We start from the raw sequence: 15,155 nt of genomic DNA, 5'->3' as shown, positions 1-15,155 counted from the left end.
GTTTCCCATTCCTGAATTATTTCAGTTAGAATAATAGTTTCCAATCTCAGCCAGGTTGCGGAAAATGCCATTAATACATTCCTTTTTAAGGCTGAGTAGTATTCCATCATATATATTTCTCACACAGTTTCTTTATCCACTCATTGACTGATGGACATTTGGGCTGGTTCCATGATTTTGCAATTGTGCTGCTATAAACATGCATGTGCCAGTATCTTTTTTGTACAATGACTTATTTTCCTCTGGGTAGATATCCAGTACAAGGATTGCTGGATCAAATAGTAGTTCTACTTTGAGTTCTTAATGGAATCTCCACACTGTCTTCCACATTGGTTGTGGTAGTTTACATTCCAACCAGCAGTGTAGAAGTGTTCCCTGTTCACTAGATCCATCCCAACATCTATTGTTTTTTTGATATTTTGATAATGACTATTCTTGTAGGAGTAAGGTGGTATCATGTTGTAGTTTTGATTTGCATTTCCCTGATCATTAGTGATGCTGGGCACTTTTTCATATGCTTTTTGGCCATTTGTATATCTTCTTTTGAGAATTTTCCATATGTTTGTTGACCATTTGTATGTCTTCTTTTGAGAATTTTCTATATGTTTGTTGGCCATTTGTATGTCTTCTTTTGAGAATTGTCTATTCAGGTCCTTAGACCACTTTTTGATGGGACTATTTGTTCTTTTCTTGCTGATTTGTTTGAGCTCATTGTAGATTCTGGATATTAGACCTTTGTCAGATGTATAGATTGTGAAGATTTTCTCCCACTCTGTGGGGGTTGTCTGTTTACTGACTATTCCTTTTGCTGTGCAAAAGCTCTTTACTTTGATCCCAGCTATTTGTCTTTGTTTTTAATTGCACTTGCTTTTGGGTTCTTGTTCTGAAATTCTTGCCTAGGCCAATGTCTAGAAGGGTTATTCCAATATTATCTTCTAGAATTTTTATAGTTTCAGGTCTTAGACTAAGTCCTTAATCTATCTTGAGTTAATTTTTGTATAAGATGAGAGATGAAGATCCAGTTTCATTCTCCTGTATGTATCTAACTAATTTTCCCAGGACCACTTGTTGAAAAGGGTATCCTTTACTCACTTTATGTTTTTGTTTGCTTTGTCGAGGATCAGTTGGCTGTAAGTATTTGGGTTTATTTTGGGTTTCTCTATTTTGCTCCATTGGTCTATGTACCTATTTTTACACCAGTGTCATGCTGTTTTGGTGACTATAGCCTTACAGTATTGTTTGATATCAGGCAGTATGATGTCCCGAGATTTGTTCTTTTTGCTTAGTCTTGCTTTGGCTGTGCAGGCTCTTTTGTAGTTCCACATGAATTTTAGACTTGTTTTTTTCTAATTCTGTGAATGATGGTATTTTGATGGGAACTGTGTTAAATCTGTAGACTGCTTTTGAAAGTATGGTCATTTTCACAATCTTCAATCTACCTATCCATGAGTATGGAATGTGCTTCTATTTGTTTGTGTCATCTATGATTTCTTTCAGCAGTCTTTCACAGTTTTCCTTGCAGAGGTCTTTTGACTCTTTGGTTAGGTATATTCCTAAGTATTTTATTTATTTATTTTGCAGCTATTGTAAAAGGGGTCAACTTCTTGATTTGGCTCTTCACTTGCGTGCTGTTGGTGCTACTGATCTGTGCACATTAATCTTGTATCCAGACACTTGGCTGAATTCTTTTATCAGTATTAGAAGCTTTCTGGAGGAGTCCTTAGGGTTTTCAGGGTAAATGATCATATCATCAGCAAACAGTGACAGTCTTGACTTCCTCTTTACTGATTTGGATGGCCTTTATTTTCTTCTCTTGTCCAATTGCGCTGGCTAGGACTTCTAGTACTACGTTGAAGAGGAGTGTTGAGAGTGCATATCCTTATGTTCCAGTTCTCAGAGGGAATGCTTTCAATTTTTCCCCACTGAGTATTATGTTGGCTATGGGTTTGCCATAGTTGGCTTTTATTATATTGAGTTATGTCCCTTGTATGCCAATTTTGCTGAGAGTTTTAAACATAAGGGAATACTGGATTTTTGTTGAATGCTTTTTCTGCATCTATTGAGATGACTATGTGACTTTTGTTTTAAATTCTGTTTATATGCGGTATCACATAAATTGACTTGAATATGTTAAACGATCCCGGCATCCCTGCCATGAAACCCACTTGATCATAGTGGATTACCTTTTTGATACATTGTTGGATTTGGTTAGCTAGTATTTTGTTAAGGTTTTTAGCATCTATGTTCATCAAGCATAGTAGTCTATACTTTTCTTTTCTGGATATGTCTTTTCATGGTTTTGGTAATAGGGCAATGCTGTCTTCATAGAATGAATTAGAAAGGGTTCTTTATCTTGTGGAATAGCATCAAAAGTATCGGCACCAATTCTTCTTTGAACGTGTGGTAGAATTCTGCTGTGAATCCATCTGGTCCTGGACTTTTTTTTGTTGATCCATTACCATTGCAATCTTGCTGATTATTGGTCTGTTCAGGGAATCTATTTCTGATTTAAGCTAGGAGGGTAGTATTTTTCCAGGAATTTATCCATCTCTTCTAGGTTTTCTAGTTTATGTGCATAAAGGTATTCATAGTAGCTTTGAATTATCTTTTGTATTTCAGTGGTGACATTTGTAATATCTCATGTTTCATTTCTTAGTGAGGTTATTTGGATTTTCTGTCTTCTTTTCTTGGTTAATCTTGTAGTGGTCTACCAATTTTATTTATCTCTTCAAAGAAACAGGTTATTTATTTTTTATTTTTTGTTGTTGTTGATTAGAGGAGAACTAATTGTTGTTTCAATTTCACTTAGCTGTTTCAATTTCACTCCTCTAATCTTCGTTATTTCCTTTGTTCTGCTGGGTTTAAGTTTGGTTTGTTCTTGTTTCTCTAGATCCTGAAGGTATGACCTTGGAATGTCAGTTTGTGCTCTATCAGTCTTTTTGATGTAGGCATTTAAGGCTTTCCTCTTAGCACCGGCTTTGCTGTATCCCAGAGGTTCTGGTAGGTTGTGTCATTACTGTCATTCAGTTCAATTAATTTTTAAATTTCCATCTTGATTTTGTTTTTGACCCAGTGCTCATTCAGGAGCAGGTTACTTAATTTCCCAGTATTTGCACGGTTTTGAAGATTCCTATTGGAGTTGATTTCCAGTTTTAAGCAACTGTGGTCTGAGAGAGTGCTTGATATAATTTCAATTTTCTCGAATTATTGAGGCCCCGTTTTATGGCCTACCATATGGTCCATCTTGCAGAAAGTTCTATGTACTGTTGAACAGAATGTGTATTCTGTGGTGGTTGGATGGAATGTTATTTATACATCTGTTAAGACTATTTGTTCCAAGGTATAGTTTAAATCCTTTGTTCTTTTGATGACTTTTGGTCTTGATGGCCTGTCTAGGGCTGTCAGTGGAGTACTGAAGTCTCTCATTATTATTGTGTTGCTGTCTATTCCAATTCTTAGGTCTCTTAGTAATTGTTTTATAAATTTGGTAGCCTCAGTGTTACGTGCATTTATGTTTAGGATTGTGATATTTTCCTGTTGGACAAGGCCTGTTACCATTATTTAAAGTTCCTCTTTGTCTCTTTTAACTGCTGTTGCTTTAAAGTTTTTTTTTCCCCTGATATAAGAATAACTACTCCTGCTTGCTTTTGGTGTCCAGTAGCAAGAAATTCTTTTTCCACCCCTTTACTTCAAGTTTATGTGAGTCCTTATGTTTTAGGTGAGTCTCCTGAAGGCAGCAGATGGTTGGTGAGTTGTTATCAATTCTGCAGTTTTGTATCTTTTAAGTGGGGCATTTAGGCCATTTACATTCAATGTAGTATTGAAACGTGAGGTACTGTTGCATTCATCACACTCTTTGTTGTCTGTAGACTTTGATTTTTTTTTTGTTTGTTTTTGCTTTTCAACTTGTATTTTTGTTTTACAGGTCCTGTGTGATTTATGCTTTAAAGAAGTTCTGTTGTGATGTGTTTCCAGGAGTTGCTTCAAGATTTAGAGCTCCTTTGAGCAGTTCTTCTAGTGGTGGCTTAGTAACAGAGAATTTCCACAGCATTTGTTTGCCTGAAAATGACTGTATCTTTTCTTCACATATGATATTTAGTTTAGCTGGATACAAAATTCTTGGTTGGTAACTGTTTTGTTTGAGGAGGCTAAAGATAGGGCCCCAATCCCTTCTAGCTTGTAGGATAGATTGCTGCTGAGAAATCTACTGTCAATTTGATAGGTTTTCCTTTACAGGTTACCTGGTGATTTTGTCGCACAGGTCTTAAGATTTTTTGTTTCATCTTAAATTTGGATAACCTGATGACAATGTGCCTAGGCAAAGATCATTTTGCATTGAATTTCCCAGATGTTCTTTGTGCTTCTTGTATTTGGATATCTAGGTCTCTAGTAAGGCCAGGGATGTTTTCCTTGATTATTCCTCCAAAAATGTTTTCCAAGCTTTTAGAATTCTCTTCTCCCTCAGGAACACTGATTATTCTTAGGTTTAGTTGTTTAACATGATTCCAGACTTCTTGGAGGCTTGGTTCATATTTTCTTCTTCTTTTTTGTCTTTGTTGAATTGGGTTAACACGAAGATCTTGTCTTCAGGCTCTGAATTTCTTTCTTCTTGTTCAAGTCTATTGCTGAGACTTTCCAGAGCATTTTGCATTTCTAAAAGTGTGCCCAAAGTTTCCTTAATTTTTATTGTTGTTTTCTTTAAGCTATCTATTTCCTTGAATATTTCTCCCTTCACTTCTTTTCTCATTTTTTGGCATTCCTTGCATTGCACTTTGCCTTTTCTTGTCCCTCCCTGATTAGCTTAATAACTAACCTCCTAAATTCTTTTTCAGGTAAATCAGGGATACTTTCTTGGTTTGGAGCCATTGCTCGTAAAATAGTGTAATTTTTGGGGGGTGTTGAAGAACCTTGTTTTGTCATATCATCAGGGTTGGTTTTCTGGTTCCTTCTCATTTTTGGTAGGTTCTGTCAGAGGTTCTAGGGCTGAAGGCTGTTGTTCAGATTCTTTTGTCTCTTGGGATGTTTCCTTAACGTAGTACTCTGCCCCTTTTCCTACGGATATGGCTTCCTGAGAGCTGAGCTTTAGTGACTGTTATCTCTCTTCTGGATCTAGCCATGCAGAAAGACTACTAGACTCTAGGCTGGTACTAGGGATTATCTGCACAGAGTCCTGTGATGTGAACCACTGTGGGTCTCTCAGCCAGATACCAGCATGGTATTTGGGATGTCTCCTGGGTTCTGCAGGAGCAATCTTCCTTCAGAGGGTGTGTGGGTCCTCTTGGGTTTCCTGATTTATTCCTGTAGTCGTTCTGGAGCAAAAATTCACAATGTGAGCCTTCACACACTGCTCTGTCCATTGTATTTCAACTTTCAATTGTTCAAAAGTTAGTTACAAAAGCTTCTTGGGATGACTAAGCAGTTCAAACTTTTAAAATATTACTTCTCAAATTTCTTAGGAATTGTTATAAAATTAAAATCTTATACATTAGTTACAACTGGAGATAGGAGATGGATAACATTTTATAAAACAGCAATTTATGCACTCATTGATCTATCCATCATTTTTACAGGTTTCCTGAAACCTGTTACCCCATCACATTTCACTCCATTTTAATTTACCTTACAGATCCCATTATGCATGCCTTATTTACTATCATATTCCCAGAGTCTAACACAATGCCTCACTACTTATAGGTGCACAATAAACTAGTGATAGATCAATGAATAAATGAATTACTTTCAGATTATTCAAAAAATAATTCTTTTAAAAATGTTTATGCGTATCCAATTAAATCCAAACTCCTCAACATAATTATACAGCTCTCTACAACTCACTCAACCTAATGTTTTTCATATTCTCTCCTATACGCCAATTCAAGTTATTCTGAAATTTCATCTACTCTTCAGTGTCAATAAGATATGCTACATTTTCAAGAAGCCTTTCCCAATCTCTCCAATTATATTTCCTTTGTCACCCTTAATACACACATTTGTTTTTAATGTTCTTAAGATACAAGTAATATGCCATTTACCTAGTTATTTGATATTTGTCTCATTCCATATTTTTATTAGTCTGTAAGTTCCCATAACATGGTTATTTTATTTTATCTTCATATCAATGAAGCACATGGCATAATTCTTTCCATAAAGGTAGTGATTGAAAATATTAGTTAAGCTGAATTATCTGAAAACACTATTGAAAACTATTTTCTAATAACAATTGCTAAGAATAAATGACCCAACAATCCAAAGTAATTATAAAAGTTGTAAGATGAGAATAAGTATAATATGTCAAAACAGAGATAAAAATTCTTTGAAAGAATAAAATGTTAATTTAGCAATCCCTATTCATTTGCTAGTAAAACTTTTAGAAGAGAAAACTCCATTACTTAATAACTCAAGCAGTAATAGAAAAACTCATGCTCATAAACTAAGACTGAAATTGCCTTAAAAAATTTACATTTAAAAAAATTTTTTTCTAAAAGTTTAAACAAGCTAGCTAAAGGAACAATTTAAAGAACTGTATATTTCTTGAATCTTAAATAACTGATATTGTGTAATTAATTTCTATTTGTCTTTTTAAAAATTAGAGACAGGTTCTTGTTCTATCAGCCAAGCTGGGTGCAGTAGTGCAAGCATAGCTCACTGCAGCCTCAAATTTCTGGACTCCAGAGATCCTCCCACCTCTGCTTCCTGAGTAACCAGAACCACAGACATGCACCACTATGCCCAGCTAATTTGAAAATTTTTTGTAGAGATAAGGTCTTGTCATGTTCCTCAGGCTGATCTCAAACCCCTTGGCTTAATGATCCTCCTGCCAAAGCCTTCCAGAGTGCTGAGTTCACAGGCATGAGCTACCATACCGGGTCTCTAATTATCTTTGATCTCCAGATGACTCCCTGAGATAATGGTGATGGTATATCACAGAAAAAAATGTCAATAATATTGGATTGTGGTTAGGTAAGCAAATTTTCTGGATACTTTTCTTTCTCTAAGAAAATTACACACTCTGTAAGTATTCGAATTACAGTTTTGAATGTTTCCTTTTGTTCTCACTCTAATAAATATTGGCTATCAAATATGTAAACTGCACATCTTCCTCTATCCTTTGAAAGGAAATAAAGTACAGGTTGACTAGCATTTTGGGAAGATGCTCTTGTACATTTTAAAGGACTGCAGGAAATCTCTTAATCCTTTCATTCATATCACGAGGAGGTTTTCATCATTTATCAATAAATGTTGATGTACAGCATAAGAAACTGATAAACTTACAGTCAAACTCTCTGTAATATGCTAAATCTTCAATCTCCTAGCATTATGGGATGATGCAAAATCACTCCTTCAAGGTTGTACCTGGATAATTCATTGATTGAGAGTCCATAATTACAATGACCAATACAAAAGCTATAAGCATAAGTGACTATTTAAATCTAAATTTTATTCATTTAATATGAAAATTAAATAAAATATTCATTTCTTCACTTGCATTAGCCTAAGTTCAAGTGGACAAATGCCCCATGTATCTATTGGCTACAATACTGGACAGTGCAGAATTATACAGCAATTCTATCATCAGAGAAAGAACTAATGGACAGTCGTGGTCTAGAAAGTTAATAATGTGATTCAACAAACAGTACTGAATTGTTATATTTTATCTATTGAATCTTACGTTTGTTAACTCATGAGCAATAGGAGTAGCCTTGCCATTTCTTTAATGTAATTTTCAAATAACTGTTATCTGATGACAGTTGGCACAACCTCCTATACGTTGTATAAGACATGTCAAATTCTTTCCAGCCTCAAGGTTCCTTCTTGGTACATTCTTTGGCTCAATCTTTCTTTTCTGTCCCAACTTGAATGTTACTGCCTTAGAAAGGCCTTCTATGACCTTTCTATCAAAAATACATCTCTACCATCACCAGCTCCACAGCAACATACATATTAACCTCTATCTCAGCACCTTGCTATTTCTTTCATAGGATACTACAATTTTAACTACTTCATTCACTCATTCACATCTCTTTCATTCATTCATATATCTTCTACCGCAGAAGGATCCTTTGTCTATGTTATTCATAGTTCCGTCCCCAGAGCTTACCTAGCATAGGCATGAATTCAAAATTCATTGAATGAGTAAATTAATGTTTGTTGAATAAGTGAATATATTTGGACTATGATGCCTTTCCCCTCCATAGCCTCTTTGGCACTATGCTTTTATAAGTATTCCTTCCTTTCTTTTTATTCTGGCTTATGTATCTTCTGTTTTCCCCCAGCAGACTACCTCAATATTTTTTGTTTTAATTTTGGGTACAAGGGGTAATAGGTAGAAAGAGAATTCCCAAGCCAGAAGAAGACAATATTTTTAGGCAAGCTTTTGGAAAAAATAAACTTATTTTTAATATTTCATACTGTCCCCTCAGCAAGTACCAAGAGACTAAAGCACTAACCTTAGCCCCCTCAGTAGACACATGTACTGGTGTGGCACAGGTAACAAAGAGGATTCAATTAGCCAGGATATGAAAAAAAGAAAAAAGCAAGTATTCAAGAAAAAATATATATATAATAAAGGACTGGGAAAAAAGGGAAATTTTCCACTAGCTTTTTTGAATAAAATCATTTTCGTATCTTGAATATTTGTCACCTAGTGCCTCCTACTATACTTCAGAGAGTAATGCCACTTGAAATACTTTTTACTTATACAGAAAACACAAAATAACCCAAGACAACTGAATTTCACAACCCTGAAAAAAATCATTCAATAAACCAGCTATTTAAAATATCTTTTAAAAGTTATATACAATTATAATGAAGGGAAGAGATGACTGAATTATGAAAGTATAATGAGCCAAATATTTAATATATTAAATATATAAACTATTCAACACACTGGAAGATTTCAACTTTTACCTTACGTCCTCAAATTTTAGGTAAAGTATAGTTAGTTATCATAAAGGTAACATATTCCCCTAAGAACAATAAGCTTCAAAATTGTTATCTTAAGGCAATTCAGAAAACTTACTTTGATCCAAACCAAGCCTAAATGATCATTATGTAATAATAGCATTAAAGAATTTTTACCATTACGCATAATAAAGTTTATATAGAAAATCACGTTTCAAGCTCCAGCTTAAAATAAAAGAAATAAATATCAAACTTCTGTTGCTTTGTTTTTCCAGCATCACAAAAAGACTTTATAAAGTATGTTCATTTAACACAACTTCTGGCAATTTTATGGCAACTACTGTAAGGACTTTAGGACTTTATCTTGAAAAACAAAACTAAAAAGGATGAACTACTTGTATTTCCCAAGTTGATCATGACTTTTCACATCTCCATGACTTTCACTTTATTTGATGTATAGAGTTAAAATCATGTTGGAAGATAAGTGGTTAGGAGGGAAGGAAAAAGAAGAGGAACATAGTTGTTTCATTAACTCAAATATTTATCAAATGCCTACAGACCAGAACGGTTCTGGGCATCTGAGAAACATGGCTAAACAAAAAAAAGGAAATACCAATTTATGAAGGATTTCTGCTGCCAGTAGCAACAACTAAGTTACATTGATAAGATATATGAGCTAGTGCTCCTGGATCCCACATACCCATTGATAATGGTTTCCTTCCACTTCCTTTACTACAAAACATACAGAGAACAGACTTAAAAAAAATTCTCCTGAACATATTTCAGAAACCAAAATAATATATCTGAGGTAAAGAATCCTCTAGGGATGCACTACATATAGCCAAAGATATGGGCATTATTGCTAGAAAGCAGATTAATCTTCTTCTCTTGCTGTCATATCACCTCCTCTCTTACTACTGCAAACCATGCAGTGAAAAGCAAGGTCCCTGGGGATGGGAGTCTAGAAACAGCAATATGTTCTGAAGATATGGAGGATGGCAGAAGAATCTTAGGCAGTAGCAGTATGTTATCACTAAAGGGATAGGAATCAAGATTTGGTTGCACGGCAACAAAAATAGTACACATAAGAGAAAAATGGGTAGCTTCAGAGAAGTAAAGCAGTTTATAATTCTTCTGAAGAGAACACTCTTGTAAAGGAAGGTGTGTCCCTGCTAGGTCTGGTATTCTTGGGCTTTAATTAGTATAATCATAATGCATAATGCAGGTACATCTGAAAGGCTGAAGTCACCACTATGCTATCTGTTATCTTTCATAATCAACTCAACCATAGCTTTCCACAGATATGCTGCATTACCCATGCCCAGAGTCATCTGGCGCATGTGTGTGTATGTATACATATATATATTAATTTTACTCTTCTGTTCAGGCCTATTCCACAAGACATTAAACAGAAGCAAAAACATTAAGATTATGAGCAAAACTTAGAAGCTGTTGGAATATGAAAGATTTTCTATCACTTAAATTATTACAGTTCTTAAGTATGCATAAAAGTTACACATTATAATAAAAACAATATCATGGTTACAACAGTAAATAGTGAATAAACAGCTTCAAGACTCTGCGGACTCTGAATCCGGTCTTTGGAAATAAAAGCATAGAGCAGTCAGCTAAATATTAAACACACATTGAAAAGTATCCATAAGAATAAGTACTCAAGCCAACCAAACTATTCCTTTTTAATACTAAAACCAAGTTCTTTACTTTTAATATCTTAAAAACAATTTTAGTTCTGTATTAGTCCATTCTTGCACTGCTATAAAGAAATACTTAAGACTGGGTAATTTATAAGGAAAAGAGGTTTAATTGGCTAATTGCTCCACAGGCTGTATAGGAAGCCTGGCTGGGGAGGCCTCAGGAAACTCTCAGAAAGCAGAAGGAGAAGGGAAAGCAGGCACATCTCACATGGCTGGAGTAGGAAAAAGACAGAAAAAGGGTGGAGCGCACTTCATCCTTACAAACAAGCAGATCTCATGAACTCACTCACTATCACCAAGAACAGCATGGAGGAAATTCGCCCCCATGATCCAGTCACCTCCTACCAGGCCTCTTCTACAACACTGGTGATTACAGTTCGACATGAGGTTTGGGTGGGGACACATATCCAAACCATATCACTCACCCTCAGCCCTTCCCAAATCTAATATCCTTTTCACACTGGAAAATACAATCATCCCTTCTCAACAGCCCCCCAAGTCTTAACTCTTTCTAGAATATAGCAAGAGTGATTTTTACTCTAGTTCCCAGTAAGTTCCTCATCTCCATCTGAGACCTCCTCAGCCTAGACTTTGTCTATATCACTATCAGCATTTTGGTTATGACCATTCAACAAGTCTCTTGTATGTTCCAAACTTTCCTTTATCGTCCTGTCTTCTTCTGACCTCTCCAAACTGTTCCAACCTCTGCCCATTATGCAGTTCCAAAGTCACTTTCCCATTTTCAGGTATCTATATAGCAATGCCCACTCACTGGTACAAATTTTCTGTATCAGTCTATCGTCACACTGCTGTAAAGAAATATCTGAGACTGGGGAATTTATAAAGTAAAAAAGTTTAGTTGGCTCATGGTATCTTTATAGCAATGCCTCCTCACCAGTATTAAAAATTTGGACTGGTACAAATTTTCTGTATCAGTCCATTCTCACACTGCTATAAAGAAATAGCTGAAACTGGGCAATTTATAAAGAAAAAAAGGCTTAGTTGGCTCATGGTTCTGCAGGCTGTACAGGAAGCATGGCTGGGGAGGCCTCAGGAAATGTTCAATATGGCAGAAAATGAAGGGGAGGCAGGAATGTCTTACATGGCCAGAGCAGGAGGAAGAGAGAGAATGGGGAGGTGCTACATATTTTAAACCACCAGCTCTCATGAGAACTGACTCACTATCATGAGAACAGAAAGGGGAAATTCGCCCCCATGATCCAATCACCTTCCACTTGGCCCCTTCCTCCAACACTGGAGATTACAATTCAATATGAGATTTGGGCAGGGACATAGATCCAAACCATATTAAGTTCTAATTACAAAATTCATTTATGTAAAAGCAAAACACTCGTAACTGCTTCCATAGAAAGTCATCACGAATCTATGAGTCAGTCTTCCTTTCAATATTCTGTAATGCAAGTTCCACCAATAATTATATCTTTCTGGCTAAGCAATTTTTAAACACAATATTTAAATAAGAAGATATGACAACCAAGGAAAAAATATATTTTAAAAAAATCATATATTATTCACAATTTGCATTAGTTTATGCTTCTGTCATAATTTATGAGAATGCAGAGAATTAAAACACAGAACTAGATGTATATTGAGAAATAATTTTAGGATATTTCAAAACTCAAATGAATTATTATTTTAGAACTCAGACATTTTATGTATCATATATAATATATAGGCTCCAACTCTAGTTGGAGGAAAAGGGCAATTTCTATTGACAAAAAGCTTACTTTCATGAAGCAAAAACAAGCTTTCCCATTACAAGAATCAAAGCTGTAAGCCAAGTTTCAAAGTGCAGTGGACAACTTCACATGAGAGTATTCCCAAGTAGAATTTATAATTTACATACCTGTACAGATGAATATTTGGAAAAATTTCCCATTTGATACCACCTAAAATCTTCATCTAGTCTTTGATCTGAAACAAAGGGAAAAACAGATTTCAATTCTTTAAAACTAGAAATACAGTAACTATTTGATATATCCAGTGCAAAACGTCTAGTCTCCACTGCTTCTCAAGATAAGATGAATCATTAATTTTGATATACCATTTTAGAACTTGAAAATAAGCCCTTTTATATATCTAAGCCAACTAATTACTGAAAAGTGAAAAAAAGAACATCTGCAAAGAACTACCTTTTCTGATTTCATAAACATGAATTCCCAGCCTCTGTTGGCTTGCTCTTCAGGTTAATGGAAGTAAAATATATTCTCCACATTATATTCCTGCTACTAAAATTGAGAAGCATTGGGAAGATAAACTATAGCCATATATTTTTAGATTTCTTAAAAGCAACTGCAACTCTTCCAGGACAAACCTTTACCTTGAGAAGAAATTGCACGACAAATAATCCAAATTAAACAGGAGTGGGTAAGAGACAATGGGAAAATAAGTCCCAGAATAAAGGTGAGAGGTCTCAGCAAAAACAAGGCCAGTCCAGGCCCAGTGAGTGGCCCATGCTTGTAATCATAGCACTCTGGGAAGCTAAGGTGGGTGGATTGCTTGTGGTCAGGAGTTCAAGTCCAGCCTGGCCAACATGGCAAAACCCCATCTCTACTAAAAATACAAAAATTAGCCAAGTGTAGTGGCACACGCCTACAATTCCAGCTACTTGGGAGGCTGAGGCAGGAAATCGCTTGTACCCAGGAGGCAGAGGTTGTGGTGAGCCAAGACTGCACCATTGCACCCCAGCCTGGGTGACAGAGTGAGACTCTGAAAAAAGAAAAGAAAGAAATAACAAAACCATATTTTTATTCACATCAAGAAAAGTAACATACATAGGACATAGCAACCAACAAATTTGCAATTACACATTCTTTCCAATTCACACAGAACATTTAATGTTGATTATTTGCTGGTAAAAGAAAGTCTCAATAATTAAGGACTGGGGCCAAAGACAGTATGTTATCTGACAACAGCACAATCAAGAACCAAAAAAATAAACGGGAAAATTTTTATACATCTGGAAGTTTAGAAATCACTTTTGGCCAGGCATGGTGGCTCATGCCTGTGATCTCACTGCTTTGGAAGGCCAAAGCAGGAGAATCACTTGAGCCTAGGAGTTTGAGGCTGCAGTGAGCTGTGATTGCATACCACCCTACAGCCTGGGCAACAAAGCAAGACTCCATCTCAAAAAATAAATAAATAAATAAACCACTATGAATAGCCCACAGATCTCAGGAGGAATTACAAAACAAATTTTAAAATATTTTGAAGCGAACAATAGTGAAAATGTGATAGATACCTCAAAACCTTGCTTAAAATCTGTAGCTTTAATTGCATATACTAGAGAAAAAGGCTGAAGTTTCAAACGCATTCCAAGAAGTTAGAAAAACATTAAATCCAAAGAAAGCCAAGTGAAGGACATAAAGATAAGCCCAGAAAATAAAAAAATAGAAAATAAACTCAGATAAAATGATTAAAAATATGATCATCTCAAAAGTTATTTTTAAAAAGCATCTGATGAAATTCAAGATATATTCATGATAAACCCTTAGCAAAGTAAGACTAGAAGGGAACATTGTTATTATAAAAAATGCTTATGTAAAATACACAACAAACATGTTACTTATGGGTGAAAATGTTGAAAACTTTCCCTTGGAAATTAGGAATCACATAAGGATAAATTCTTATGACATTTACTCAACACTCTATTTGAGGTCTAAGTTAATGCAATAAAGCAAGTAAAAGATCTAAAAGGTATAAAGGCTGAAAAGGATGAAAAAACTGTCATTATTCATAGTTATGAGTGTTTATGTGATTAATTCAAAAATATCACAGATATATTCTTAAAATCAGTCAACAAAGTTGTTGGATATAAGGTCAATAGTAAAAATTAATATTTCTATATAACCGGCAATATCAAGTTAGAAAATAATAAAAGATGCTATTTATAGCACCATAAAAAATCAATGCCTAGGAATAAATACAACAGAAGATGTTTAAGATCCCTACACAGAAAACTATGAAACATTTCTCTGGTAAAAATGATTTTAAAATTTGTATGAAACCAAAAAAAGAAACTGAATAGCCAAAGCAATCCTAAGCAAAAAGAACATATCTGGAGGCATCATGCTGCCCAACTTTGAACTACATTACATGCCTACAGTAACCAGAACAGCATGGTTCTGGTAGCAAAAAACAGACACATAGGCCAATGGAACATAATAGAGAACCACAGACTTACAACTATTTGATCTTTGACAAATCTGACAAAAACAAGCAATGGGGAAAGGATTCCCTGCTTTAAATGGTGCTCAGATAACTGGGAAGTCATGCAAAAGACTGAAACTGGACCTCTTGCTTACACAATGTATAAACATTAACTCAAGACAGATCAAAGACTTAAATGTAAAACCCCAAACGATAAAAATCCCGGAAGACAACCGAGGTAACACCATCTGGACATAGGAGCATGCAAAGGTTTCATGATAAAGACGCCAAAAGCAACTGCAACAAAAGCAAAAACTGACAAAGGGAAACTAATTAAAATAAGGAGCTTTAGCACAGCAAAGGAAGCTA

At 35.2% G+C, this 15,155-nt stretch overlaps 1 protein-coding gene across 1 annotated transcript in view; it reads right to left on the bottom strand.

Moving 5' to 3' along the window:
* The window catches only part of SCLT1 (sodium channel and clathrin linker 1), a 231,598-nt gene that overhangs the window by 201,523 nt on the left and 14,920 nt on the right, over window positions 1-15,155 (bottom strand). The window contains exon 2 of the mRNA XM_017537647.2: window positions 12,484-12,551. Coding sequence (XP_017393136.1) covers window positions 12,484-12,551 — 68 coding nt within the window. The remainder of the gene's footprint in view (window positions 1-12,483; window positions 12,552-15,155) is intronic.

Source organism: Cebus imitator, unplaced genomic scaffold, assembly GCF_001604975.1.
Source record: "Cebus imitator isolate Cc_AM_T3 unplaced genomic scaffold, Cebus_imitator-1.0 Scaffold105, whole genome shotgun sequence".
In the NCBI taxonomy this organism is placed as follows: Eukaryota; Metazoa; Chordata; class Mammalia; order Primates; family Cebidae; genus Cebus; species Cebus imitator.
Note: the sequence above shows the minus strand (reverse complement) of the source record. Positions and strands in the feature narration are given on the sequence as shown.